The 27739-nt window shown below is 39.7% G+C and overlaps 1 protein-coding gene across 1 annotated transcript in view; it reads right to left on the reverse strand.

The window, feature by feature from the left end:
- acss3 (acyl-CoA synthetase short chain family member 3) overlaps positions 1-27739 on the reverse strand; it is a 98904-nt gene that overhangs the window by 54602 nt on the left and 16563 nt on the right. Inside the window, exons 5-8 of the mRNA XM_041780672.1 lie at positions 26935-27075; positions 26205-26285; positions 25827-25922; positions 21093-21244 (exon numbers count right to left, since the gene is read on the reverse strand). Of these exons, the coding sequence (XP_041636606.1) occupies positions 21093-21244; positions 25827-25922; positions 26205-26285; positions 26935-27075 (470 nt within the window). The remainder of the gene's footprint in view (positions 1-21092; positions 21245-25826; positions 25923-26204; positions 26286-26934; positions 27076-27739) is intronic.

Here is a 27739-nt window from a genome sequence, read left to right on the forward strand (position 1 = left end):
GACAAAGAGTAACATCTGTCAAGGAAGCAGGACATGCATTCTTAAAAAGACCTGTCAAAACTCATTTGCTGTAACAAAGTTTTGAAGTTTATATAAGTATTTTGCAAACTAAAGCCTAAAAGTTCTAAAAACTGGGTCATATTAATGTGAAAAACCTGATAACTACACTAAAGTATGGCCGTGAACTTCTCTGATACTCTTGAAAGTGACTTTGGGCTAATGCAATATTTCTTAAAAGAAAATATTTTGGGGCTACAAGCTGTTTTCCTTCAAGGCAGCACCCTCCTCTTCATCCTCCCTGTGATCTTAGCTGAGGCCGAGGCATCCTTTAAATTGCCTCCGACAATGTCAAGCAGATAGTTTTTGCCACCTCTGCTGACTAAGCGATCTTAGCGTCCTGCCTGTGAAGGTTTGCCTTCTTACACCCATACTTATCAGGACAGCAGAGGTGAGTACTTGTTTGTGTGGAGCGGTATCATCTCCATGAGAGTCTATCAGAGTTCAGGCCTAAATTTCTTTCTTTGACTGTGATGGGAGAAAACACAAATTTAAACTTTCTCCTTCTTTCTGAAACTTGCACGCTTTTGCCTCATCTCAAAGGCATTAAAAGTTTGAAGTTTGTCTTCATGGGAACAGAGTCTTATTAAGGATAAGCTGTTCTTATTTCCCAGGAAACCTACACTCTTGATACCTCCTCTCAGTCAGCTGATGACAGTTTATCCTCTGAGAGAAATAGCTGGTATTTTGGGGGCTTCCTCTGAAACTGGCAGATGCCTAACATAAAGGCAGGCTTCCATTTGAATGGCAGAGCTCACTCTTTTGGGTGCAGCAGACATCTTCAGATGCAAAGATGGACCTTAAGATGGATGCTAAACAATGCCATGTACATTAAGATTCTCATGTGCATTTATGATTAGATTCTAACAAAGATCAACAAGAAGATAGCTTCTCAGGCTGATTGATTATTGCATCGTATTTAGGGAAATATAGTCAGTCTCTTTAGCCTCCCTAGTGGACTGTCCTGCATAGAATCAAACAGAAGTCTTAAATACTACTTTGACTAAAAATCAAAGAGCAAACACTTCAGACTGCAACGTCATTTACATTCAGACTCAGATGTTTGTGATAAAAGCAAAACATGCCAAGAGGGGAAAAATCCAGTGTGGTTTGATAAGAGATGGTTGGCTACAGCACTGCATACTTTGTGTCTGGGCTATACACACCAGAGCAGATGAGAAAAGCTAAAATAAGAAGAAACAACAAAACAGGACAGGACAGAAAAGGGCAAGACAAACAGTCCGATATGGTACCAAACAATAAGATATGATAAATCCAACATGGCATAACATGACACCATACAGTACAGTACGATGCAATGCAATGTGATACAACATGATTTGCTGTTTTACAATATAATATGATGCAATGCAATGCAGTGTAATGTGACGCAATACTACACAATACATTGTGATATTCAATTCAATTCAAAACTTTATTACAGACTCTAGGTCTGGAGAATATATAAAAACAATACAAAACTACACATAAAAAAGGACAGAACAGTAAATACATGTCTCCATAAAAGCACGATAAAAGTTGATAAATTAGATTCAGTATAAAAGAGCATAAAATAAGATTACACTTCAAACAGAATCTAGTCGACACATAAATTTATACACCAGATTTCTTAAGACAGCATGTAGAGTATTAATTCCTGCAATTACGAACACCTCACTTACACTGTACCATCTTGGTCTTTTCAGTAATAATCTCAGTGTATCATTATAGGCTACTTGTAGCCTCTGCATATTTGATTTCTTATAGTTTGTCCACAAGTGTGCATTATACAGAGGTGTACAATATTCTTTAAATAGAGACAACTTAACGGTATCTGAACAAAAACCAAACCTGCGAGCAAGAATGTCTGCTAATGCATAAATCTTGAAGCATTGCCTGTAGATATCATCATCAGCCGTCATTTTATCTGATCTTCTTTTGCACGGAAGATCAGCACTACTGGGACTAAAAACAACAAGGTCATCAGCTTACATCAGATGATTAACTAATGTGTTACCAATAATGCATCCAGATTCACAGGATGTCAAGTGTTTGGACAAATCATCCATATACTAATTAAAAAGAACAGGGGAGAGAATTCCTCCCTGTCTGACACCATTACTCACACCAAATGGGGTGAAAAGACCATGCCCCCACTTTACCTGCATAGTCTGGTTGGCATAGCAGTTAGCCAAAAGTCTAACAATATATTTGGGCATACCTTTATCAATCATTTTCTCATATATGAAGTTTCAAAATGATATAATGCGATACAATATGATAAAATGCAATGCAAGACGAGATATGACGAATAGATCAAATAGGGAACAGTTAGGGACGCAGGATACCAGATTTTTGCCAATATCCAATATGCTGATATCAATTTTAGCAAATACCAATATAGATACTGATATTTAGATGCACTTCCAACCAAAACTTCAGTCTCAAAACACTATTTAAAGTTTGAAGATGAACAAATTAATCAACGTCAGTCCTTAAAACAAATTTTAAGTGTAAGAAATCAGGGGTGAAAGATTTGCAAAAATAACATAATTGTAATTTTTTCCCCCATTATTGCAATTGCGGTTTAATGCGATTCTTATTACGTTCCTCAACGTATGCATTTTTCTATAAAATTCAAGCAATAAATCATTCTATATCATAACCTACAATTAGTCGGGAACACTCGTCATACATTTGACCATTTTATTGCCAAAAAAAAGTTAAAAAAAGTCAAAAAGTCGAAGCGTTTAAGCAGCACGCTTTGACTTTTTAGGGAGTGCATGGCTAGAAACCCCCATATGAATAGATACATAAATGACAATGTGCACTGAAAAAAAAATTATTTTAAAAGCAATCAATCCACAATAGAATGAATCTGAATGTGAGGACGCAACAAGCTTTAAGCTATGAGGGAGGCAGCTGGGGTGGGGGAGGTGACGCTGGCTATAAGCTGACTGCATCTGGGGGTATGAACTAATGCTAAGCTTCATCAATATTAGATGGAATGAACTAGTTATTTCTGCTCATATTGCAAATTTGATACCATTTCTTTATTGAAGGGGATTATCATTTTTATGTCCCTCATTTTGACTAAAACAGAACATATATAAAACACAAAAAGGAAGATTCTTGTAAACCATTTTAAAAAAATTGACACTTGAATTTTTGTATAATTCTGCCGCAAAACATGAATGTATCAAACTGCTATTTTGACTAATTTCAAGTTAAAGAAAAACTGCAACTTCTGTGATTTGTTAATTGCAGCAGGCCATAATGTGATTTAATCTGATATGCGATTAATTGCCCAGTCCTATAAGGAATGATGATCAAAAAAGACTTCTGCTGACTAAAACTGGACTAACTTATTTGTTTGTACAGCCATATTTTACAGCTGCAACAGGCAGATTTTAAAAGACAAAATATCAGTTGTAAACATTGGCAGAAATGTTCATATCTGCCAATAAAATATCACACCAATAATACTGTGCATCCCTATCCAGTAGAGCATAGTATGAGATGGTAGGCAATGACAAAATATGATTATTTATAGGGCAGTATGAGAAAAAAAAAACATCCTTTATGAAATAGGAAGGTAAGATTGAGAAAGCAAATAGACAGCGCAAGATTTTATCATACCATATAACAAAAGAAAAGGACAGGAAAGATTGCAATCCATTTCAGCACCAAGCAATAAATTTTGGCTTCTTCAACCAACACAATGGCAATCTGCTACAAGTTACAATACATGTCAATCAGCAGATGCTTTTGTCCAAAGCAACATGCATCTGAGAGCAAGCACAATACAAGCAAAGATCTAGACATGAGGAGACTACATCAGTAAGTGCCATGAAGTGCTTCCGGTCAAATCTGACATGGGTGCTGCCATGCAGAGTAGGTAATGGATGTGGGCACTTTAGGTGTTTTGTAAATCCATAAGGCCTGCAAACTTTGTTAAATCTATCAAAACCACAAATGCAATGATACACATCTAGCACATGTCCAGCATGGTACCAACAACAACAAGTGAAAAGACCCAATACTTCCATGAAGCCATGACCCAACCACTATAGCCCCAAGATACCATGAGACATCCTTTAAATATGTGATTGCAACAAGCACGGATAAGTTTTTAAACCCCTGAAGCCCTGAATCACTGAGCTCTTGCAGTTAAGCTCTTGCAAAGACATCACCAATGTTCCCCCTCCCTGTTAAAGCTTTGGCTTCCTTTTTTGATTTATAAACAACAACCACAAGGCTTCATGAAACCCTCCCTCCCTGCCCTACAAGTGACCCAAAACACTGCGGTTTCCATCTCCAGCCTCCCTGATTTCTCCCACATCATTTTCTCCAGAACTCTCTCCGACGGCTACCCATGGCTGCTCATATCTAATTCAGAGCGCTGCTGGTCTCTGGCTGCAAAGGCTGTGAAGAGATCGGTAAGCCCCTAGAAGTCCAGGCCACAGAGCAGCCGCAGATGATAGCCCTGTTGCTAGATTTTTTTCACAAAAATGACTGCTGGTCATCACTCATCGATCTCAACTCTCCATCATGGTGAAATGACCTTCCAACTCCAATCAAAGTTAAAGTCAGACTCTGTCTTCTGTAACAGGGAGAAGAATTTTTATCATGTCATTCTCTCCCCTCTGAATCGTATCTTTTCTTCTCCTGTTACTTTCCTCTGTGGGTAATATTTCATTCTCTTTTCAAGCACTGCTCTCTAACTTGATTGTTCTTTGCTCTCAGGAATATTATCTCGTCGGGTTTCTCTGGTTTTCTGCAACACAGTGACTGTGTAGCATCAGCTACACCAGCAAAAAATAGTGAAATTATTTCAGCAAGTAAAAAACTATTAATGGAATTTATGGAATTATAACCTGAATATGGACATGGATAAAGAGACCTGGTTACTAATGAGGAAATCTGTGATTGGTTTGTTGGGTAGAATATGACTTCCTGTCTCCATCAAGAGGCATAATATGAGTCCACTAGAGTAAGATACAGTGCTGGGAAAAAAGTAGTCCCCTTCCTGATTTCTCATTTTATGCATATTTGTCACACCCCCTCGCTAAATCATGAATTACCTGATATTTAACACATTTTGGAGAAAACTGAGTTCATTTTCACTAGCCACACCCAGGCCTGATTACTGCCAGACCAATTACAAATAGAACCTGTCTGACAAAGTAAAGTTGGTGTTAAGATAACTAGAAACTGTTAGAAGTTTTCCCCATTTGTTGGCAATGACTCTCACCGTGGTCCACTGAAGTTCCAAAGCCTAAGAAATGAGTTTGAAACAAAGTAACTGACATCTATCAGCCTGGAAAGTATTACAAAGCCATTTCCAAGGCTTTGGGACTCCAGCGAATCACAGTGAGAGCCATTGTCCACAAAAGAGGAAAACTTGGAACAATGTTGAGCCTTCCCAGGAGGGCCGGCCTACCAAAATTACTTCAAGAGCACATCAATTTTTATCCCCAAGACCTTTAGGAAATGTTGTGTGATCTGCCGAGACAAAAGTTGAACTTTTTAGAAGGTTAAATCTGCAGTCAGACTAACACAGCATTTCATAAAAAGAACATTATACCAACAGTCAAACATGGTGGTGCTAGTGTGATGGTCTAGTGCTGCTTGGCTGCTTCAGGACCTGGACCACTGTATGCACACAATCCAAAAAGTTCAACTTTTGTCTTGTCAGTCCACAGAATATTTTACTAAAAGTCTTGGGAATCATAAAGATGTTTTTTTTTTTGTGGCAAATGTTAAACAAGCCTTTGTGTTCTTTTTTTCTAAGCAGTGGTTTTGGTCTTTGGCCTTGCCCAGTCTCTCTCTTGTTCTTGAATCATGACCACTGATCTTAACTGAGTCAAGTGGTCTCAGGTCTTAAGATGTTGTTCTGGGTTCTTTTGTGACCTCCTGGATGAGTCGTTGATGCGCTCTTGGAGTAAATTTTGTAGGCCTGCCACTCCTGGAAGGGTTCATCACTGTTTCAAGTTTTCCCCATTGGTGGATAATGGCTCTCACTGAGACTCACTGGAGTCTCAAAGCTTTCAAAATGACTCTGGAACCTTTCTAGACTGATGTTAATGACTTTGTTTCTTATTTTTACAAAGCCATTTCTTAGGCTTTGGGACCCCTAGGAACTCCAGTGATAGCCATTATCCACAAATGGAGAAAATTTTATCTGATGATCTAAAGCATGCAATTGTGACATAAATGCAAAATAATGAGAAATCGGGAAGGGGGATATACTTTTTCACAGCAGACGGTTTACATTCAAGAATATTTAATGTGGCACTGAACCAGAAAAAAGGATTGTTGAAGGCTTCTATTTTTAGTCAAATTCAAAAATTCCAGTCCTTATTCACCCATCCTTCACACAATTCAGTTTGAATACAATTATTCCATTCAAATGCTGGGGGATGTTTTAAGATCACGTACCTTCAGACTAGTTTTAAATCTGTGACAATGTTTTTTATTCTTTCCGGCAAAGTTTTACATTCACTGGGCCTTTTCAACAGAGAAACTATACGCACTATTTTTACTGCAGTATATCTCCAACCTTGAATTTGTGTAGATCAAGGTTATCGGACTCATTATAAAGGCTTTAAGGATAAAAAGCTTTAAATAAATGCCCTGGCTGTATCAAATATGAAAAGAGTACATCACGCACTATAATAAAGCCTCAGGATTAACAATGTACCATCATTCAGCTGTCAGATTCATTCTGCCCAGCAGGAACGGAGCTAAATAACACCCTGAATAAATGACTGATTTACTGGCTGCTCAGGCGCTGACCTTATGTTCTAGTTAAACCACATTACACTCCATTACAGAGCTCCTAGTTATCCCGGGACAATTCACATTCACTGTGGTTTGCAAGTTTTCGACAGAGTTCAATAAAAGTTCAAGTTTGGAGAATCCACTGTGACCACAGGGATGGTGGTGGGAAGGGCGGTAGTTTGGCTGCTGCCCAAGGTAAGGGGCATGGAGTCAGGGAAGAGGAGTGTAAACATCCGTGCTGTGTTCTAAGGAAGCAAAAGATTTCCTCCCCTCCGAGGAAAATATTATCAAAGAAAATATTCGAAACTTTGAAGGTGATGTGCAAGATGTTGCTATTTTTACAATCCCAATTCCAAAAAAGCGGAGGCGCTATGAAAATTGTTAATGAAAATCGAATGTAAAGATTTATAAGTCTCATAGACCAATATTTTAACAGATCAGATGTTGCTCGTTTTGAATTGGATGGCAGCAACACATCTCAAAAAAGTTGGGACAGGGTCATGTTCCCATTGTGAAGCATCCCTCTTCTTTTAACAACAGTCTGTAAATGTCTGGGAAGTGAGGAGACCAGTTGCTGCTGTTTTGGGAGAGGAATGTTGTCCCATTCTTGTCTGATGTAGGCTTTTAGCTGCTCAGCAGTACTAAGTCTTCTTCACCAGATTTTTCATTTTATGATGCACCAAATGTTTTCTTTTGGTGAAAGGTCTTGACTGCAGGCAGGCCAGTTCAGCATCCAGATTCTTGTACTGTGAAGCCATGATGTTGTGATGGAAGCAATATGTGGTTTAGCATTGTCTTACAGAAACATGCAAGGCCTTCCCTGAAACAGACATTGTCTGGATGGGGGCATAAGTTGCTCTAACACCTCTATCTACTTTTCAGCATTAATAGTACATTTCCAGATGTGTAAGCTGTCCACTCCATGGGCACTAATGCAGTCCCATTACATTGGAGATGCAGGCTTTTGGACTGTATGCTGATAACAAACTGGATGGTCTCTCTCCTCCTGAATGCGAAAGACACAGCATCCATAGTTTCCAAGAAGAATCTAAAAGTTTGATTCATGTGACCACAGAACAGTTTTCCATTTTGCTGATGCTACACGATGGTGACATGGCCCTGTCCCTACTTTGCTGAGGTGTGCTGCTGCAATCAAATTCAAAATGAGCTAATATTTTTCATGAAATGTTGACTGTCTTAGTTCCAACATCTGATATGTTGTATATGTTTTATAGTGAATATAAAACATGTCTATGAGATTTGCAAATTATGTTTATTTACATCACGCCCCAGCTGTTTTTTTTTTTTAATTGGGGTTGTACTTTTCTGGCATAAAGTTACATCTTCCTTTATGATCACACCTCAGAAGCTTGATTTCACAACTCAAGTCGGGGTGCAAACTACAAGAAAATCAAGTTAATTTTGGGGTCCAATTTCACCCTTATGACCAAATTCAGCAAAACCTGATTATTTAACCATGTTAAAGATTACCTTGGCAATATTTCCTTTGGTGTGAGGCGTGTAAAGTGAGGCTTTACCTTACCCAATCTGCTTCAAATACAAACATAGCTGCACCATGTTGATTGTTCTTGGAACAGAGCAATAACCAATCAGAAGGAAGCTTACTGAAGCCGAGGGAAGCCCAACAAACATGTCAATGATCACAAATGCAAAGCATAGTATTAGATGGACATCAGAGAATGCTAATTTGTGCCAAAAGCATAAGTGTTTTACTGAAATTGCTACCATCAGGACTCTACCAGGTAGCTAACATTAGCTCTGCATGAAAACAATACAATCATAGAAAATGTACTCTGAACTTTACCAATGCTAACAGAAACTGAGAAACAGTGCAGAAACTCCTCATGATGTTATCCAGTGACTGGCATTTCTCTCCAGTTGTAAAGATAAGGCCAAACTAATCTCTGCAGTAAGACCTTGGAGGAGGCCAATATAACAGAAAACAGTGTGTTTATGTTAGCAAAGGTTATCTATGTGATGACCTTTTGTAACAAGTTTGAAGTCTACAAATTGCTACTATGTCTAAAGATGATTCTGGAAGGTCACTGTGACAAAGTTGAAGTGGATATAAATGAGAGACTGCTTGGGATGGTGGGGACCATTTGGGTTATTCTTTCAGCTACTTTGTTGAAGGCTTTGGACTGGTTTTCATTAGGGGACGAAGGAATGGGTTTTAGCTGTGTTGAAACATCACTGTGTTTTCTTTTTAAATGACATACCTAGACTCAGACAGAGGGGCAGCAGCTGATAAAGTACACACATGAAGAATCTGACTTGCAGAAGAAAACCCTGCCAGACTCAAGAGAGGACCCACATGGTCTAAACTGTTAGGAAACCATCCATCCATCCATCTGCCATCCATCCATCCATTCATCTTCCTAAACTTATCTGGAACAGGTTGCTGGTAGTGGGCTAATCTGGTTGACTTAGACACGGCGTATTACCAGGGGTGAAAAGGCCCAGACAAAAGAGATGCCGTCAAGCTTGACCTTGGCTGCTGAGCGATGCATGCATGTTTCAACATACAGTCATGCGCCTTCGTTTTTAGACACATAGGCCACTAAGGATTCCCCCAAGGCTCAATATACCTCCACCCAGGGCTGTGGGGGGAGAAGGGGGACAGAGACAAGGTCGTGTAAACACACGTGTCTCTTGGTAGCCAAGGTCAAGCTTGACTGCATCACTCTTGTTTGGACCTTTTTAACCCTGGGAACAAACCTGAAGACCACCACTGGTTTTCAAGCTCTTGGGATATCCAGAGCACTTTCAGGGGTTCAGGGCAACCATACTACCCACTCAAACAATATCCTAGGCCATACTTACTTGCCACAATAGCCCTTACTCTGCCCTAAAGGTGGGGACTTTGTTATTTTTCAATAGATTATTTTTGCATGCCCCTGCTAATGAACAAGGACATCCAGAGCATGACCGGGGTTGCGTCGATCCTCCTTTCCCCCTACTTTCAACATCTATGCCTTACATCATCCTCAAACATGCCTGAAAGTTCTGTATGCATGTCAAGCTTGACTCTTGCCACCCTTCCCCAACCCGTTCTCCAGCCCATCGGGCCCCCTCTGTGAATCCTTACCACTCTACATGCCTAAAATGTATGCACAGCACTGTACTTTGAATGCTCGCTACCCAGTCTCTCCTTGGGTATTTACCAATTATATGAACAGTAGTTAAAAATGTTATGAATTTCAAATGTCCAAAAGTCTAGCACTAGCACTTCAGTGCCATTTTGTCTACGTGTTTATCCCCAAAGATCTGTAATTATCTAGTCTTGGTCTCATCTTTTGTAAGGTGAGAAGTTTGTCGACTAACCTTTTTAGTCATAGCTTTAGCCAATCAAATCAATCCTGTTCTGGATAGGAAAGAGGAAAGAGAAAGAAGTAGGGAAAGAAAGAGCAGGAAGGGTGTGTTGTTGCCTTAGCTGCAGCTGCAGTAAGTTTGCTAGATACCTGATGAAAAATGGAGCGACTGGCTTCAAAGAAAGTGTTCCAGCTCAGACCTGGGTCAGCAGCAGCAGAAGGGGTCTCAAGGTCAGTCCCCAGAAAGCCTAACAGCAGCTCCACCCCCTGAGAAACGTAAGGCCCTGGGGCCGATACCGGCTGATATCAGAGCTTTAAGCTCCTTAAATATCAGCCCCACTTTTTGAAATACAGCTTTTCATGCACGAGCAGAAACAATACGGAATACCCGCAGTGTGTTTTCATGTTAACAAGCTCTCAGCAACAGAAATGTTCAAATTTTTTCTCCCCCCTGTGTTTTCTTAAGGCTTTAATTAGTATGTGTTGATTCTGTTTTCTTTAATTTAAAAGAAAAATAAAGTTTGCGTTATTTGTTTACATGTTAACTGGCTCATCTACCAACAGTATGATGTGATGTAGCAACCATTGTTGGTCTGTTGGTCACGTTAAAGAGTTATTGTGATGTTGCTACATGTTTTTTAATAAATCCAAAAGCGATTTTCCAAAAAATAGGATGTTATTCTGCCTTTGGGCAAGACCTGTGTCTCAATAAGACACTGATAGCTTGAGTGTGAGCTTAAGTGCTTGTTTGTAAATCAGGCACAAAGTATGCTGTATTGGTCGGGCGTGCAAGTGACAGAAAGGACATGGAATGCCTTTAAAATATTAGAAGTTATGAATTTAGACAGAATGTCATGAAAAAACAAGCATCTATTGACATTTATTGTACATGTTATTCATCATATACAGAAATAGCCCTCAAAATCTTGAGCAGAAGCTCATCCCCAGAGGCAAAGCTGCTGCTTTTTTCTCTCTCACACTTGTTGACGACCGCTTCACTGAGTTGTTTCCGCAATCTTTCGATTTCTCCACTGACATTAGAGTTAAAATAGAGCCAGAGTTTTATTGACAACCAGTAAAGGGAGTAGAAGAACAACTCTAAGTACATTTCTTAGTTTTTTTTTCAATATACGGCACTGTTTTTTGTTTCAGCACCGCAGACAGTGCAGTATTTGGGAGGAGCGTGAGGGGTGGGTGAGGGAGTGGGGTCACGGACAACAGTGCATGTTAAATTGGGGGTCACGACTCAAAAAGGTTGCGAACCACTGCTCTAGAGGATACAGAGTCCAAGTACCTTGAGCCAGTCCATGCCACTGTGGATCAGAACTCCAAAGCCATGGTCTTTGTCTGCTGCACAGTCTACAAGACATCTGACACCCACGTCCATCATCTGAGAGTGCATCGAGTAGGATGTAGTGAGAAAGGGAGCAGGGCCTTTTACCTATCCAGCCCTCTTGAGGACTGTGGGCACAGTGCACGGGACGCAACTTAACCACTAGGCCATCAGCACCCCCAGCAATGTTTAGTAGCTCCTCATGGGGAATTCCGAGGTGTTCCCAGGTCAGTAGGGAGACATAATCCATCCAGTGAGTTCTTGGTCTGCACCAGGGTCTACGACCAGTAGGACATGATAGACCTCCAAAGGGAGGTACCAGGAGGCACCCCAAGCAGGTACAGAGTACCATGGGGCGGACTATGCTACCTGGGATCACCACGCCAAAACAATGACCATTGTCTGCTGCACAGTTAACATTGCATGTGATGCCCATACCCATCCTTGCAGGTGGTGGGCATACAGGGGGACCTGATCAGGCCTCATGGAGGACCACACTTCCCAGATTTCTCTTTGCATGAAGAGATCTGGAGGTTTATCATTTCCAGCTTTGATGAACTGTCAGCTAGGTCAGGCTCGGCTAGCAGCCAGGATTTAATGATGCTCTGTCTCTGTGGCTGAGCATCTGTTCATCTGTTACTATTGTGTGGCAGTTTAACTGTATGTAAATCTGTATCAGTCTGCTGCTGTCAGGTTTACTACGGCATTATAATTGCAAAAATATGGATTCTTCTGCAGTTGTATTGCAATAAAGATGATAAAAATGAATCAAAAAATATGTTGATGGTTTGTTTAAAGCCAAAATCCATGCTCTCTCAGAGCTGTTAGCCAGACAAGTCAAGCAAACAACTGTTAAATTGCCGTCTTTTAAATGGATTTTGGTCGGACACTTTCAAATGCAAACTCAGAAAAATGTCAAATTGATGGGTTTCACACAGATTCCTTGCTTGAGTTGGAATGTCATTGATTAAATTGTCCAGCATGACTTGCATGTATTCCATCTTTGCATTGATGTTGTAAACAGCCACACTGCATGAAAACTCGATTACATTTAGAGTTTTATAGGCATTACATTCTCCACATTGGTCAAGCAGACTGCATACTACACTGATATTTCCCCTGGAGTTTATTTTCAGGAAAAGGCAAGCAAGCTGCAAACATCAGCACCTTTAACAGCTTTTACCGTGCACCAAAAAGTACTACCAACCAGAGTCATGCACTCTGTCACTTGTTTTATATGGGAGGATCGCAGCATTGAGTTAGCCCTCCCTTCTTCAAAACACTACTGACAGAGAGTGTGCCCTCTTTGTCATGCTACGTTTATGCAGAGCACTGCAGCCATCACAGCTTCTGACAGGCCGGCAGCCAGACTCCCAATGTAGTCGTTTTCACATCCACGCTGACAAGTTATATGGCCAGAGCGCATTGATAAGGGACCATAGCTATTACAGCCGAGTGAGTAAATGTCTCACAGTGTCAATAAACTGCAGGCAGAGCATGTGAGGCCTCTGTGGCATGAAATTATATGTTTGAAAATAAAGCCAACAAAGTTTTCTGAACGGTTTTACTGCTTTCACAACACACCTTTAATTGAAGCCAAGGATATTTGCACTGACATAGACATTTATGAGTTTGAGGTATTGGGCAAATGCATTACCTGGATTATCTTCAGTGTAATACTTAAAATAGTGCTGGAAATCCCAGGGTAACTTACAGTAATGGATGAAAGTATTGGCACCCCTGGAATTTGTCCAGAAAATACACCATTTCTCCCAGTCACTTTTGCAATCACAAAAGTTTTTGGTATACATGTTTATTTCCTTTGGGGGCATTGGAACAACACAAAAAAATCAGATGAAAAAAAGCCAAAATTGACATGATTTTACACAAAATTCAACAAATGGGTCAGACAAAATTGTTGGCACCCTCAGCTTAATATTTGTTTGCACAACCTAGGGAACAAAGAACTGAAACCAATGTTTTCCTATAACCATCAACAAGCTTCTTACACCTCTCAACTGGAATTTTGGACCACTCTTCTTTTGCAAACTGCTCCACGTCTCTCAGATTTTAAGGGTGCCTTTTTGCAACAGCAATTTTGAGACCTCTCAAAATTGTCTCCAACCATTTCTTGGTGCTTTTTGAGGTATGTATGGGGTCATTGTCCTGCTGGAACACCCATGACCTCTGATGCAGACCCAGCTTTCTGACACTAGGCCCAACATTGCAGCCCAAAACCTTTTCATAGTCTCCAGATTTCATGATTCCTTGCACACAGTCAAGGCACCCAGTGCCAGAGGCAGCAAAACAACCCCTTTGAACATCTTTGAACCTCCACCATGTTTGACTGTAGGTACTGTGTTCTTTTCTTTGTAGGCCTCATTCCATTTGCTGTAAACAGTAGAATGACGTGCTTTTCCAAAAAGCTCTACCTTAGTCTCATCTGTCTACAAAATGTTCTCTCAGAGGGATTGAGGCTTACTCAGGTACATTTTTGCAAACTCCAGTCTGGCTTTTTTATGTCTCTTTGTCAGCAGTGGGGTTCTCCTCGGCCTCCTGCCATAGCGCTTCATCTCATTCAGATGACACTTTTGTACCCTGAGTCTGGAGGACAGCCTGAATTTGTGTGGAAGTTGACTGAAGATGTTTATCCACTACTCCAACTATCCTATGTCTGTCCACGCCCAGGGAGATTAGCCACAGTTTCACGGGATATAAACTTCTTGATTTTATTATGCACAGTGGACAAAGGACTTTCAAGATCTCTGAAGATGGTCTTATAACCTTGAGATTGTTCATATTTTTTTCACAATTTTGCTTCTTAAGACCTCGGACAATTCTCACTCTTCTTTCTCTTCTCCATGCTTGGTGTGACACACACAGGCACACAGCACAAAGGTTGAGTCAGATTTTACACATTCTAACTGGCTTCAGGTGTGATTTCTAGATTGCCAGCACCTGTTACTGCCACAGGCGAGTTTAAATGAGCATCACATGCATGAAATAAAATGATTTACCCACAGTTTTAAAAGGGTGCCAAAAATTTTGTCTGGCCCATTTTTGAGTTTTGTGTAAAATTATGTCAACATTGGCTTTTTTCTTCTGTTTGTGTTTTTCCAATGCACATAAATGAAATAAACATGTGTATACCAAAACATTTGTTATTGCAACAATGTCTGGGAGAAACCGTGGGGTTTTTATTCTTGGGGGGATTGCAGACAAGCCAGGGGGAAAAATATTTTTGCTAAAAACCTGGAAAAGTGTATTCTGCATAATATGCGACCTTTAAGAAACATTACAAAGAGGGCAGGTTCAGACCATACTCTATGTTGTGGCCTATTATAATAAAGACCAGCAATACAAGCCATGATGGCAATAATACCAAAATGGAGTAATTTAAAGATTGCAAAACAATCATATGATATAAACTATGATGAATCTGATCCTATAAAGTTTACAATCCTGAAAAGATGATGTGGCGTATTTGGTGCCAGTTTAACCTTTTATTGTACTTCCTGCTTTAAACAATATTCTACTTTGTTCTTGGTCTTCTTTTTTTCTCCTACTGTCAACTTCTTCTTTGTCTTTTTTTTTTTTTTTTTACATTAAACTTCACTCATATTAAGAAACAGGGGCGTAGCTAGGGATTCTGGGCCCCTAGAAAGAATTTACACAGGGCCCCCCTTAACCGGTGGGACAAGCAACATATGTTCAGTCTTTTTTTTTTTTTTACAAATATCTATGCAATTTCATTTATTTTTTAAATATAGTTTCCCTATTTGTAAACAACATTTTTACTATGGTTAAATTAAATTTACTTGCAATATTTCGCAGCACTGTACTATACCATTAGGACATTTTTAAGGGAGGAGCAGTATTGTATTTTACTCTATTTTATGTGGATTTCAGAATCTCAGACCGAATCGAAGTGGTGAAAAGTGGCAATTAAGATAGGTTAAAGGTGGCAAAGTGGTCAAATAGTGACAAACACTGAGAGAAAAAATGGCAAGAATGGGAAAAAAGGGGTATAAAAGGGCAGAAACTGGCAATAATTGGTGGGAAGTGACCAAAAAATGACTAAAAGGTGGCAAAAATGGTCCCAAAGTGGCAAAAACATGGCAACAAATGAGTGAAAAGTGACTTAAGTAGGCAAAAAGCATCAGAGCGGCAAACTGGGGAATAAGTGGCATTTGACTGCACAAGGCAGCTTAAATGGGCATTGACTATCACTGCTTTAGTCACTTTTGACTTAATAATATCACTAATTACTAAGAAAAAATAAAACAAAATACCCTTTTATGCAGGCTTCCCAAATCAGTACCCTTTATACCCCCTGTGCTACGCCCATGTTAAGGAAAAAACATGAGAAGTCATGACAATGTGAGTGAAGCTGGCTTGGCAATCTCTTTTTAAAGTTACAGAAAACATCGATAACAGCGATTGACAGCTGTAATTAATGACATTACAAACTTTTGAATATTATTTACTCCAAACTGCCTACAGAAATCACTCCAGCCTAACAGGTCAAAGTCTTGAGAGTATAGGCACTGTTGTTTTACCATGAAAAAGAAAAAAGTTAAAGTAGGAACTCTTAAAAGAAGGACTGAACACTTTAACTTTGGGCTTTCCATTAATTAATGCAGAAAATTTAAGTTTAAATGAAAGTCTTTGACATTTAAAGTTTAAAAATACCTGATTTTACTCAAGTACAACCTATTTTTAAAGCTGTAAATGAAACAAGCTTTAAAATGAATCCATGTTGCATTGCGTCTTTTGTATTGCTTCCCCTGTGTGACATTAAAATGTTTCCTTCAGCGCCAAAAGGAAACGCAGTAATCTTTCACGGCCCTGCCTCCTCCTCTGCCAAGGGGAAACGAAGCATTAAGAAAGAGAAAGCTCACACAGAAACAGCATGTCGCTAAAATGACTGATTGTGTCAGGGTCAGCACGCAGAGGAGAAACGGCACCTATATTTGACTTAAACATGTCGTGCTAAATACCATAACAGCATCCTAAAAAGATGCTGTGATTTTTACGCCACTAACGACAGACTGGCAAAATCAGCACACAATGCAAGAGTTGCTGAATGATTCACTGAGGCCAAAGATCATCCTTGCTGAGAATTGCTTTATGATTGTGTGCTTAGAGGCATTTTCAGGCTGCCAACCAGAATGAAAGAAGTGAATTGACATCACAACCTCTCAGGTCTCCCTGCACTGCACCAAATAATTAATAAGCGTGATAATCTCAGCAGGTATTTGACTCTTCGGGCCAAAGTAATACCACCAAAAATGCCTGTTTTAACTCTGAGCTACAGACGACCTTTACTTGAGCGGTGAGGCTGCGGCAGGAAAAACAAGTTCATGTGGTATGATTTAATACAGATGGGCTACAGTGGCCTGCTGTTGTTTGTTATAAATCCTGATTAACAGCCAAGCAGGTCCAGCTGAGGGTGCAGACAGAGTGCAGCGGAGGTGATGGAGGGCCTTGCATCAACAGATGGTCTGAGACTGAAGTGAGGCTGGACAGGCTGTACAGGAAACATTCAGCCATGATATGCCTCAGCACATCACTCCAGAGGTCTCAGAGACCAGCAAACAAACTGCACTGAAGAGTTACAACCTAAAAAATAGACTGTATAATGCATAGATGTAGCGCAGTCAGGACCACTTAGTCAAGAAACAAACATAGCTTGCTGTGATTAATACTCTGACTTTATTAGCAGCTGTTATTATGCATTTATTGCGATTATTTATATTTAGCAGTATGGCTGTTCTGGCATCCCCCTGCTCTTTTATAAGCCTTCATGGAAAGCATCAAGCAGGAACAGCAAAAAACCCCAGAGCAGATAAGGCAATGACAGCAGAATGACATTGATTTAGTCAGTAATGGAGGAGCTGGGGTGGAGGAGGGCTGCAAAAGCAGCTTGCAGAGGGAGCAAAGAGAAGGCATGCCAGTGCGGTTTAAATATGGCAGCAGCAGTGCATTTAGCCAATAAGAAGCTTAGTTTGAATAAGCTGGCCATCAGCTGATGAGGGCTTACATGAGATCAGCTGATCTCAATGAAATGGCAGCGCTTTACACCATGACCTAATGAGGTAGAAAAGCTGTTAAAAATGTAGTACAGTCATCTCGTTTAGACAAGAAAAGCAACTGTAATACATGCTGAATGAAGGGTGGGGTGTTCAACAGCCTCAGGTGATGGTTGCATTTTGAGTAACCACAGCGATTTAAACAAGCATATTGGTTGCATAAGCATATATGGCACTGCAAATTCTTCGATGAAAAAATAGGTATTAAATGTGCCTTGCACCCCTTAAGAAACGAACTACTGAGACCTAAGTAGACATTTTTAAATCATGATGTAAACATGTATAATTCTGCAGTAGAAATGGGCATTTTAGAATGGGACCTAATGGGGATTCTTTAGGTTTTGAAGCCACTCTCCAGGGGACACCCAAGGAACTGCAGTTATTTGCCCCTCGACTTTGAATCATTTTGTAGATACCAGAGGTTTCTGCTTGGCCTCTTTCTTCAAAAGTAATTACATCAAGTGTTTTAGAAATACTACTTAATAAAAGGTTGTCCCTGTGTATTAATCAGCTGTGAGAGCAGACGTACGGCTCAGTCTAATGACACAAAATTCATCTTTGTTTAAAATCAATTCTATACATTAAAAAATTACTCCATCTTTAAAGTGATGTTCAAACCATACACACAGTTGTGCTTAAAATATTCTTGTTGTCATCTATCTTTGTGATTTAATGGCCTGAAAACTTTCACAGCAGGAGCTCTTTATCATTTGAGTTTTTCAACCTTGATAAAAGCTTAAACCAAGATTTTTTTTATCAGCAACAAATCATAACAAATGTGACCAAAACAGCACTGAACCACATTGAAAAATGGTCAGTCTAAGTTTGCATAAACCACAGAAAAGTCTCAAAAGTTGCATAGTTTACTTTGCAAATTAGACTCAGCTACAAACTTATTTCATTAGGAGACTGGCGCCAGTAAATGTTTTATGGTTTGGCTTTAAAGATTTATCAATAATCATATATTATATAAATTGATGGACGTTTCTTTTCAGTCCACTCACTAATCTATAAACAGTAGCAGCAGATGCTCAGGCTGTGAGGACTTGGGTGAGGAATTTCACCAGTTTGAGCCTGGTAATAACATATTTATGAAACCTGGGACAGGAGAGGAACTTGGTCAGTTCTGAATCTCTTAACAGGGATCAATAAAGTATGTTGTCTTCTACTTCTTTAATTATGGACTTAACTCCACATTAAAATAGCAAAGTCATTCCTTGCTTACATTCCATGCTCAGTTTATGATTTGGGAACATAATCTAATTGCGATTTTTATCCCCAAATAATGTGATTGCGATTTGATATGCCATCATTTCTGACGTTCCTCATCTTATGTATTTTCCAACAAACACAAACAATAAATCCTTCGGTGTTACAACCAACACAATATTGGATAAAACAAGGGCTAAACAACTTTGAAAAAATATCTAATTGTGGTGATTTCAACTCATATTGCAAATCGGACGTGAATTCTTGTATTGAGGAGAGTGATAATTTGGATGTCATTCTCATATTCAATAAGAAAAACCTACAAAAATGAAAAAAAATCTGATTTTTTGTAGACTATTCTTAAAGAATGGCACTTGAATGATTGCATGATATGTGATGCATAACATCTCTGCTAAAAAAACAGGTTTTAAACTGGTATTTTGGTGCAAATTTCAGGTCAAAGAAATATTGCACCTTCTGCAATTTGAAAAATGCAGCAGTCGACATTGCAATTTAATCAAATTTGCGAGTAACTGACCAGCCCTAGTTTATACATGCCCCAAAACCAAAAAAGGTACGACAGGAGCATGATTACCACTGGATTATAACACATTTTCTTGTAACAACACTGTAAGCATCCGGGGACTGAACACACTTACTGTTTAAGAACTGAAAATGGACTTCTGCCCATTCCTGATTGGTGTACAGCTTAAGTATCTTAATAATCCTGTTATGTAACCCCTATTTTCAATTTGAGACTGGTCTGTAGACTGTAGAAAGAATTGGACAAACCCTTTGTGACTTCAGCCATCTGCTTACAATAGGTGGACTCAAACAGCTCTTGAAGCCAATCTGCGGCAGCTTCCATATTTAAATCGCAGCCTCAACCGAACTTTGGATCAACCTAATGGCCTGCCCATTACGCTTGAGTTCCTGTCAGCTAGCTAGCTAGCATTCTGGTTGACAGAAATGTAGCTTCTGCCTGTTGAGCTATCTGTAATTAACCACCGGCCTCAGTATGTCCAATTTCTCTAGACACACCGAGGCTTGATTACTGCCAGACCTGCTGAATCAAGAAATCACTTAAATAGAACCTATCTGACAAAGTTAAGTGGGCTAAAAGATAACTTCAAATTGCTCCAAGTTTTCTCCATGTGTGGACAATGGCTCTCACTGTGGTTTGCTGGAACATCAAAGCCTAAGAAATGGCCTTGTTACAAATGAGAAACAAAGTCATTAACATCTAACTAATAAAGGAATATCTTATCTTATCTTATTTTAACAGTCAGGAAAGGGTTTCAAAGCTATTTCCAAGGCTATGGGACTCCGGTGACCCATGGGGAGAGCCATTATCCACAAATGGAGAAAACTTGAACCAGTGGCGAACCCTCTCATGAGTAGCTGGCCTACCAAATTTACTCCACGAGTGCATCAATGACTCATCCAGGAGGTCACAAAAGAACCCAGAACAACATCTAAAGACCTGCAGGTCTCACTTGACTCTGTTAAACCAGTGTTCATGATTGAACAATAAGAAAGAGACGGGGCAAAAATGGCATCCAAGGACAAAACCACTGCTGACCAAAAGGAACACAAAGGCTTGTCTCATATTTGCCAAAAAAACATCTTGATTATCCCCAGGACTTGGTGGAATATTCTGTGGACTGATGAGATAAAAGTTGAACTTTTTAAAAGGTGTGCAAGTTTTGCCAGTTTTTAATGCAGGGCCACCTGAGGGAAAGAATGTCACTAGTATTCAGAGTTGGTTTTCCGGTCCTCTGGTCTTCTCCACATTCTCTGAATATATTGATGATATCATGGGCGATAGATAGTGAAATCTCTAATTTCCCTACAATTGAGGAAGCATTGAGTTCAGAAATTGTTGGACAATTCGACCCTGCAGTCTTTCCCAAACTGGAGAACCTTGTGTGATCACTAATTGTGAACGACTGAGCCTTCCAGGAGCGCTCCTTTTATACTCAATCATGTTACTACCACCTGTAACATAGTAACCTACCTGCCTGTTGAATGTTGCAGGTGTTTTGGGGCACGCCACAAATTTCCCTGTCATAACATGCCTTTGTCATATTTTTTTTGGAACCTGTTGCAGGCGTAAAATTCAGAATGTGTATGTATTTCCAATAAAACAATAAAGTTTATCAGTCTAAATACTAACTACCTCATCTTTGTGCTGTATTTAACTGAATAAAGGATTTGTAAATCATTGTATTCTGTTTTTTATTAGCATAACATCCCAACTTTTCGGGTATTAGTGTCACCACATACCTGGACAGAGGGTATTTTTTCCCGATCGCAGCGTGAGGGTCCTGCTGGCGGATGGCTCGGATGGCAGTTGGCGCTGTAAACATGGATGAGGCACCATTCTCAGACATGACACGGAAGAAGGCCCCAGCATCTGGAGTCCCAACAGGCTTACCCTGTAAACATTCAACAGCTGGTTAGTCCAGAAAGTTCAACACAGATGAAAACATGTAAATCATATAACCAATTATCTGTAGAGAGGATGGCTTTACAGTAATAATTCAACATTATTCCAGAGTACATGTTTACCATTCTCTATAAACCATTAATATTCATGTAGCAGCTGTTTTAAAAACAAGGAGGCACACTGGAAGGCTGCCTTCCAGACAGATGGGCCAAAAAATCCACGGATTAGTAAACACAGTAGCACTATAGGAGGAGTGTTTTGTCTCGAAGAAAAGATGTAGACAAAAGAAGCCTGCAGGCGTTCGCCCCCAACAGCGATTCCCATCGTGTTTCTGGGATTCATCAAGTCTGTCCCCACAGTGAGCAGACATCTACAGATGAATGAGTAATAGTAAACATCAGGAGTGGGTTCATGCTGTCAGTTTTGCTCTGGGTAAATATTTGTGTTTGTGAATTGACCAGAGGAAACGCAATAAGTTGGCAGCATCATGCCTGAAGATAGGCAGGCTGATAGAATAAGAGCCACCTGAGACAGGAAGCCTGTGTCTGGAGCCAAACATTGATTTCAGTAAGGCAAATTAATTCATTACACAGCAGTGCATCTCCAAAAGTGTTAGTGTAATGTAAGACAAATATTGTAAGACATGGAAGGAGAAAGACACATCATTTAAATCATAGGTGACATGCTAATAATGACCCGCCATATAAATTAGAAGTGAACTTGAACAGAGTTTACAGTCACAAAGTGAAGGTTGAGCTATAAAACAAATGCAAATTGTCTGTAATAACCAGAAGAACTAGTGTCAAATGGCTGTTCAAAATACTTGCTTTCACTATATTTAAAATAGGGCTGAGCAATTGATCATAATTTCAATTACCATAAACAAAATATTTATGTAATAGCAGTTAACTACAGCAAATATATAAGAAAAATCCTACCAATGTCCCAACTCTTACATTTAAAGGAACTTGTTATGAAAAAATACAGCCTTAAAAAATGTAATTATTTCCAACAGAAGTAATATGAACATGAAAGCTAAAGGTTTGTGGTCGTTGTTTTTTTATGTAGCCTTTTTACAAATGCCACTGGGTTCAAGTTAGCTGGAGCTCAAGTAAAATAAAGAAAACTTGTCATGGCATTTTTTTTTTTGCCATGAAACAGGAAGTAGTTGTATCACTGTCTCAAAACACTGGTAGTGGACCAGTGGGTCCAAGTCAGCTTAAGCTCAAGTCGTATTAGAAAATATAGTCATGGCATTTTTTGTTAGCCACAAAACAGGAAGTAGTTGTTTTAAAATCTTAAAACACTGGTAGTGGATCAGTGGGTTCAAGTAATCTTGGGCTCAAGTCACATCAGAAAATATAGTCATAGCATTTTTTGGTTCAAAATGAAATAGGAAGCAGTTTTATCAGAGTTTCAAAATACTGGTAGTGGACCCGTAGGTTTAGGTCAGCTTATGCTCAAGTCACATCAAAAAACATAGGCTGTTTTCGAATTCGCCTACTATACTAGCAGTGCATACTGATTTGCCCAAAATGTAGTATGTTGTTTGCGAACAAATGTGAAAGTTGCAGTATGCCAAAAATACCCGGATGACGCACTGATTCGGGAAAATTTCACAGTATGCATCGGACCAGTCTGCTTCGCCTACTGTTACCCACAACGCAAAGTGCCAGGTCAGAGTTCGTAATAGCAGAGAGCAGCGGAACTTTCACCGGAGCAGCTGACGGTTACAAAAAGTGTCGTTACCTTTTACCTTTGCCTTCTGAATATGTACTATAGGGAAATAAGTTGTAATAGGGTCACTGTTGTTTTTGTTTTGCCCTTACGGCTCATAACAGCCAGAAAGGTGCTGTCAAGTGTGTCATTTCACTGCACTATAAATGCTAAGCTAACAACAACAGTTATAAAAATCCCCAAAAATCAAATAAAAACACTTCCCAGGTTTTGTCTGTATGTGAATGGATGAAAAACACTATAGTGTCATTTGATATTGACCAGGGATGACGTACTTCTGTATACCGGAAACAAGCTAAACCGGGCCAAGCATACTACACAATAACGTATCGTGTATCTTTCAACCTAAAAAACTTGAAATAAGTCAAACCAGTCCTTTGTAAATGGTCCACCTACGTCTGAAGACACGAGATCTGTCAATCTATTCAAAAACTGCTTTTCTTTTGACATCAGTCATTATAAAAATCACACCCCCTTACTTGGTCACATGTCATTGTGTCCTTGGGCAAGACACTTAACCCCAATTTGTTTGAGCTATCTTCAGGATAAATTCCCGATAATTAAGTTCAGAGTTGAAACCTGTTTCTGCCAAATGAGTGGGATGAATGATTTTTCCCTGATTTATACTGGTACTGCAGAACTATGTAACAAACATACTATGCATATTTAAAGCCACTGAAATAACCTTGAAATGCTGCTTCTTTATTTCTGAGTTCAATCCAGCTACTTTTAAACAATTAAAATATGGTATTTTCTGTTTTTTAACTATTTTTTTTCTTGAACGCCTCTTTTATGTAATGTTAATTCACCAGTTTAACACAAAAAACCCTTCCATCATGTCTACCTTTGTAAACTGCAAGTCTATAATTTCTTTAAATGCCAAAGTCAGAGAAAGAAGCATAAACAGCATATATGCAGGCGACACACTTGAGTGTTGTTAGGAAAACAGAAGGAAAGGGGTGAAAGGATGGAAAAAGCAGAGCTGAAGACAGTGAAGAGTCTTTAGAAAACCTGAACAAAATATTTGAGAACATTTGAGCTGAGTCCAAGACTACAGTAAGCAGAGTCATTAACCCTGTACAGTTTCATTCAGCTCGCTGAGGCAAAAATGCAAAACAGTTGAATATTTTAAGGTTAGCTCTTTTCTTCCTGTGTTCTGGAACATTTCTTGCACTTATTCATCTTGAATTGCTTTTCTTTTAGGGAAAGAAAACACAAAACTCATTATTTCATTTAAACAAAAGCCTAAATGTCTTGCTATCCCCTCTACATGAATTCTAACATTTATGCCATAATTCACAGTCTAATAATTCCTATGCAAAATGATTCAAGTTTTCATCTTCACCTCTGATAATCCAGAATAACATAATAGGGGGACTGACTTAACTAAAACAATGTATTAATCCTGTAATTCAACATAAAAGTAAAAATACATTATTTTTGTGACATAGCTGTAAATATTTATAAACTGTTGAAGAAAATTCAGATTAAATCTGGACTAGAGTTCACCAAAAGGTATGTTGGAGACTTCATGGTTAAGTAGAAGGAAGTTCTTAGGTCTGATGAGACCAAAATGGAGCTTTTTGGCCATCAGAAAAGATGTCAAAAACTGCACATCAACACAAACACACCACCCCCACTGTGTGGTGGCAGCATCATGCTGTGGGGATGCTTCTCAGCAGCCAGCCCTGGAAGGCTTGTAAAGGTAGAGGGTAAAATGAATGTGGCAAAATACAGGAAAATCCTGGAGGACTACAGCTTGGAAGATTATTTATTTTCCAGTAAGACAATGACTTGAAACATACAGCAAAATCTACACAGAAATGGTTTAAAGACAAAAAGGTGAATGTTCTGGAGTGTAAGAGTCAAAGTCCAGACCTCAATCCAGTAGAGAATTTGTGGCTGGACTTAAAAGGGCTGTCCACGCCCACCTCTGTACAACCTGACAGAGCTTGAGTAAAAGGGAATGTAGTAGATTTGCAGTGTCCACATGTGCAAGCCTGATTGAGGCCTGCAAAAAAAGACTCAGTGCTGTGATTGCAGCCAAAGGTGTATCTACTAAATACTGACTTAAAAGGGAGTTAATACTTATGCAGTCACATATTTTACATTACATATTATAATTTTATTGACATCACTTTGTAGAAATCTGATTTGACTTTGACATCAAATACGTTTTTGGTCAAAGTCAAATTAGATTGACCATGACTGATTTATAAAATCAAAAAAAGGGTAAAACATCCATTGGGGCAAATACTTTTTTTAGACGGTGTATGCTTCAACTTGTGGCAAAAGTTAGGTAAGGCCCTTTTCTATTCCAACATAACTGTGCCCCGGCGCAGAAATGGAATATAAAGACATGGGTTAAGTGTGGAAGAACTTGACTGGCCCACACAGAGTCCTGACCTCAACCCCATCAAGCCCCTTTGGGATGAACTGGAATGTAGATTGTGAGCCAGGTGCTTTTGTTCAACATTAGTGCCTGACCTCATAAATGCTCTGCAGAATGATTGGGCACAAATTCCCACAGACACACTCTAGAACATGGTGAAAAGCCTTCCAAAGCTGCAAAGGTTCAAAATCAGTTACTAAATGCCATAAAAATTTAAGACAGTATGATGCAAACAGCATTTCTTCTTTGCCTGAGTGAGGAAACCTGCATGTTTTGGCCGTGTTTTACACTGCATAGCTAAGCTGTGAAAGCTAAATGAGATTCTGCAACAGATGGAGCCTGAGCTCTTTGTTGCATGAAGAATTCAGGCTCTAACTTTGCTATTTTGGTTCTGATCATCCAGATCTTTTTACTGTTAAAATGTTAAGGCTTTTCGACGTACCTCATAGAGAATCGTGCTGTTACCATGAAGTAGAGGACCGTAGCAGATGTAAGAATGGCCGACCACCCAGCCAAGGTCTGACGCTGCCCACCAAACCTGCAACAGGTTCAAAGACACGTCTTTATTAAATTGTCAACATGGAAAAATCTGTTTTAGTTCAATTAGATGCACTCACAGGCTTATGTTCCATAAATGATAACTGTATATAAATAAAACAGAATATACTACTTCAAACCCTACAACTGTTCAGTTTGCATAAATATTACATGCTGCTCAAATCCTCTCTTCAGCTACAGCCTAACCTGCCTCTCTGCTCTCTGTATGCTCTTTGTTCTTAAGCACGGCTCGGACTGAGAAGACGCTGCTTTATTGCCTTACATCTCCAGGGCTGAGTCCATAAATATTTGACATGGTCCATTTCAGCATCACGGCGTAGCCCGCAGTGTCTCGCACAACACCCTGGGGGACAAGATAAGAAAAACATCAGACAAGTGACAGGTGCAGCAAAAAAGAAAGAGGCAGGGGTTTAATATCAGTCAGAACAGTCGCTCTGCTTTGCTTTACTTTACAGATAGGGAGGAGGTTTATTTTCAAGTGATAGCTTCTGAAAAATGATTCTAATTTCCAACTTTTATTATTTACCGCCGCTGTAAAGATATTTTAGAGCAAAATACCATCTCCTGAACACCTCTGTGTTTCTCTTTAAGTTCCTGTCTGCACATCACTAATCTTAAAAGAGACGTGGGCAATAACCCCCATATTAAGCTCAGGAGGTAGCCAGAAGGTTGATATTTTCTATACTTCGTTGGTCAAAGACAAAATGATGCTATTTGAGAGAAACTGAGTGAAGCTGCCTGCAGGCAACTCGTCCTGCATGAGCCCGGCTCCTGCTGCTGAAGTGCTCAGTCTTATTTATGTCACAGCTATGGTGTTTAGATTCAGCCTGGATTATTTGGCAGAGTCAAAGAGCAGATGAGTCACATAGGAGCTGACTGAAAGCATTTAGACAAACACAGCAGCTCGTCTCTGAGTTTATATGACACAGAAATAAGGTTGTGATTTCCATTTTATCCTCCCACTCTTGATGGTGATCTTGTAATGGTGGTACCTTTGGCGTTCCAGTGGTTCCAGATGTGTAGAGGACATAGAGAGGGTGGTTGGAGGGAACAGGGACACAGTCGTGAGGTTGAGCTGTTGCCATTTCTTCATCCCAGTCAAGACTTAAACCTGGACTCAAGGATACTTTCTCCTAAAAACAAGACAAACAAATAGGAACACACAGTTACTCTCAGTATGACAAAACAGATAGAAAAGAAAACTGTTATACTGGTAGACTGTGACTGCACGATTAATCAAATCTCTACGTCATTATGGACAAAATGACAGTCAGTTCTGAAGCAAAACAATTTAGATTAAAGACACCCTCCCCACCTGGAGGGTGCCATCCTCCAAGTGGGGAGGGTGTCTTTGGCCCAAGTGGGATCTTGTTCATGAATTGACCGTGAGATCGACAGTCGGATTGATGCAGTATCAGCAGTATTGCAGACGACATACGGTCGAGGTGAAGAGGGAGCTGGGTTGAAAGGCAGAACTCTCAACTTACCGGGTGATCTTCATTCCAACCCTCACCTATGGTCATGAACTCTAGGTAATGACCAAAAGAATGGGATCGCAGGTTCAAGGAGTCATAATAAGACTCCTCAGGAGGGTGGCTGGGCTCTGCCTTAAAGATAGGGTGAGGAGTTCAGACATCCTGAGATCTAAAATTAGAACTGCTGCTCCTGTCTAAAAAAAGGAGCCAATTGAGGTGGTCAAGTATCTGATCAGATGCCTCCTGGTCACCTCCCTGCGGGGGTCTTCCGGGCCCATCCAACTTGAGGGAGACCCCGGGGTAGACTCAGGACTTGGTGGAG

This window comes from Cheilinus undulatus, linkage group 23 (assembly GCF_018320785.1).
Source record: "Cheilinus undulatus linkage group 23, ASM1832078v1, whole genome shotgun sequence".
Classification (NCBI taxonomy): Eukaryota; Metazoa; Chordata; class Actinopteri; order Labriformes; family Labridae; genus Cheilinus; species Cheilinus undulatus.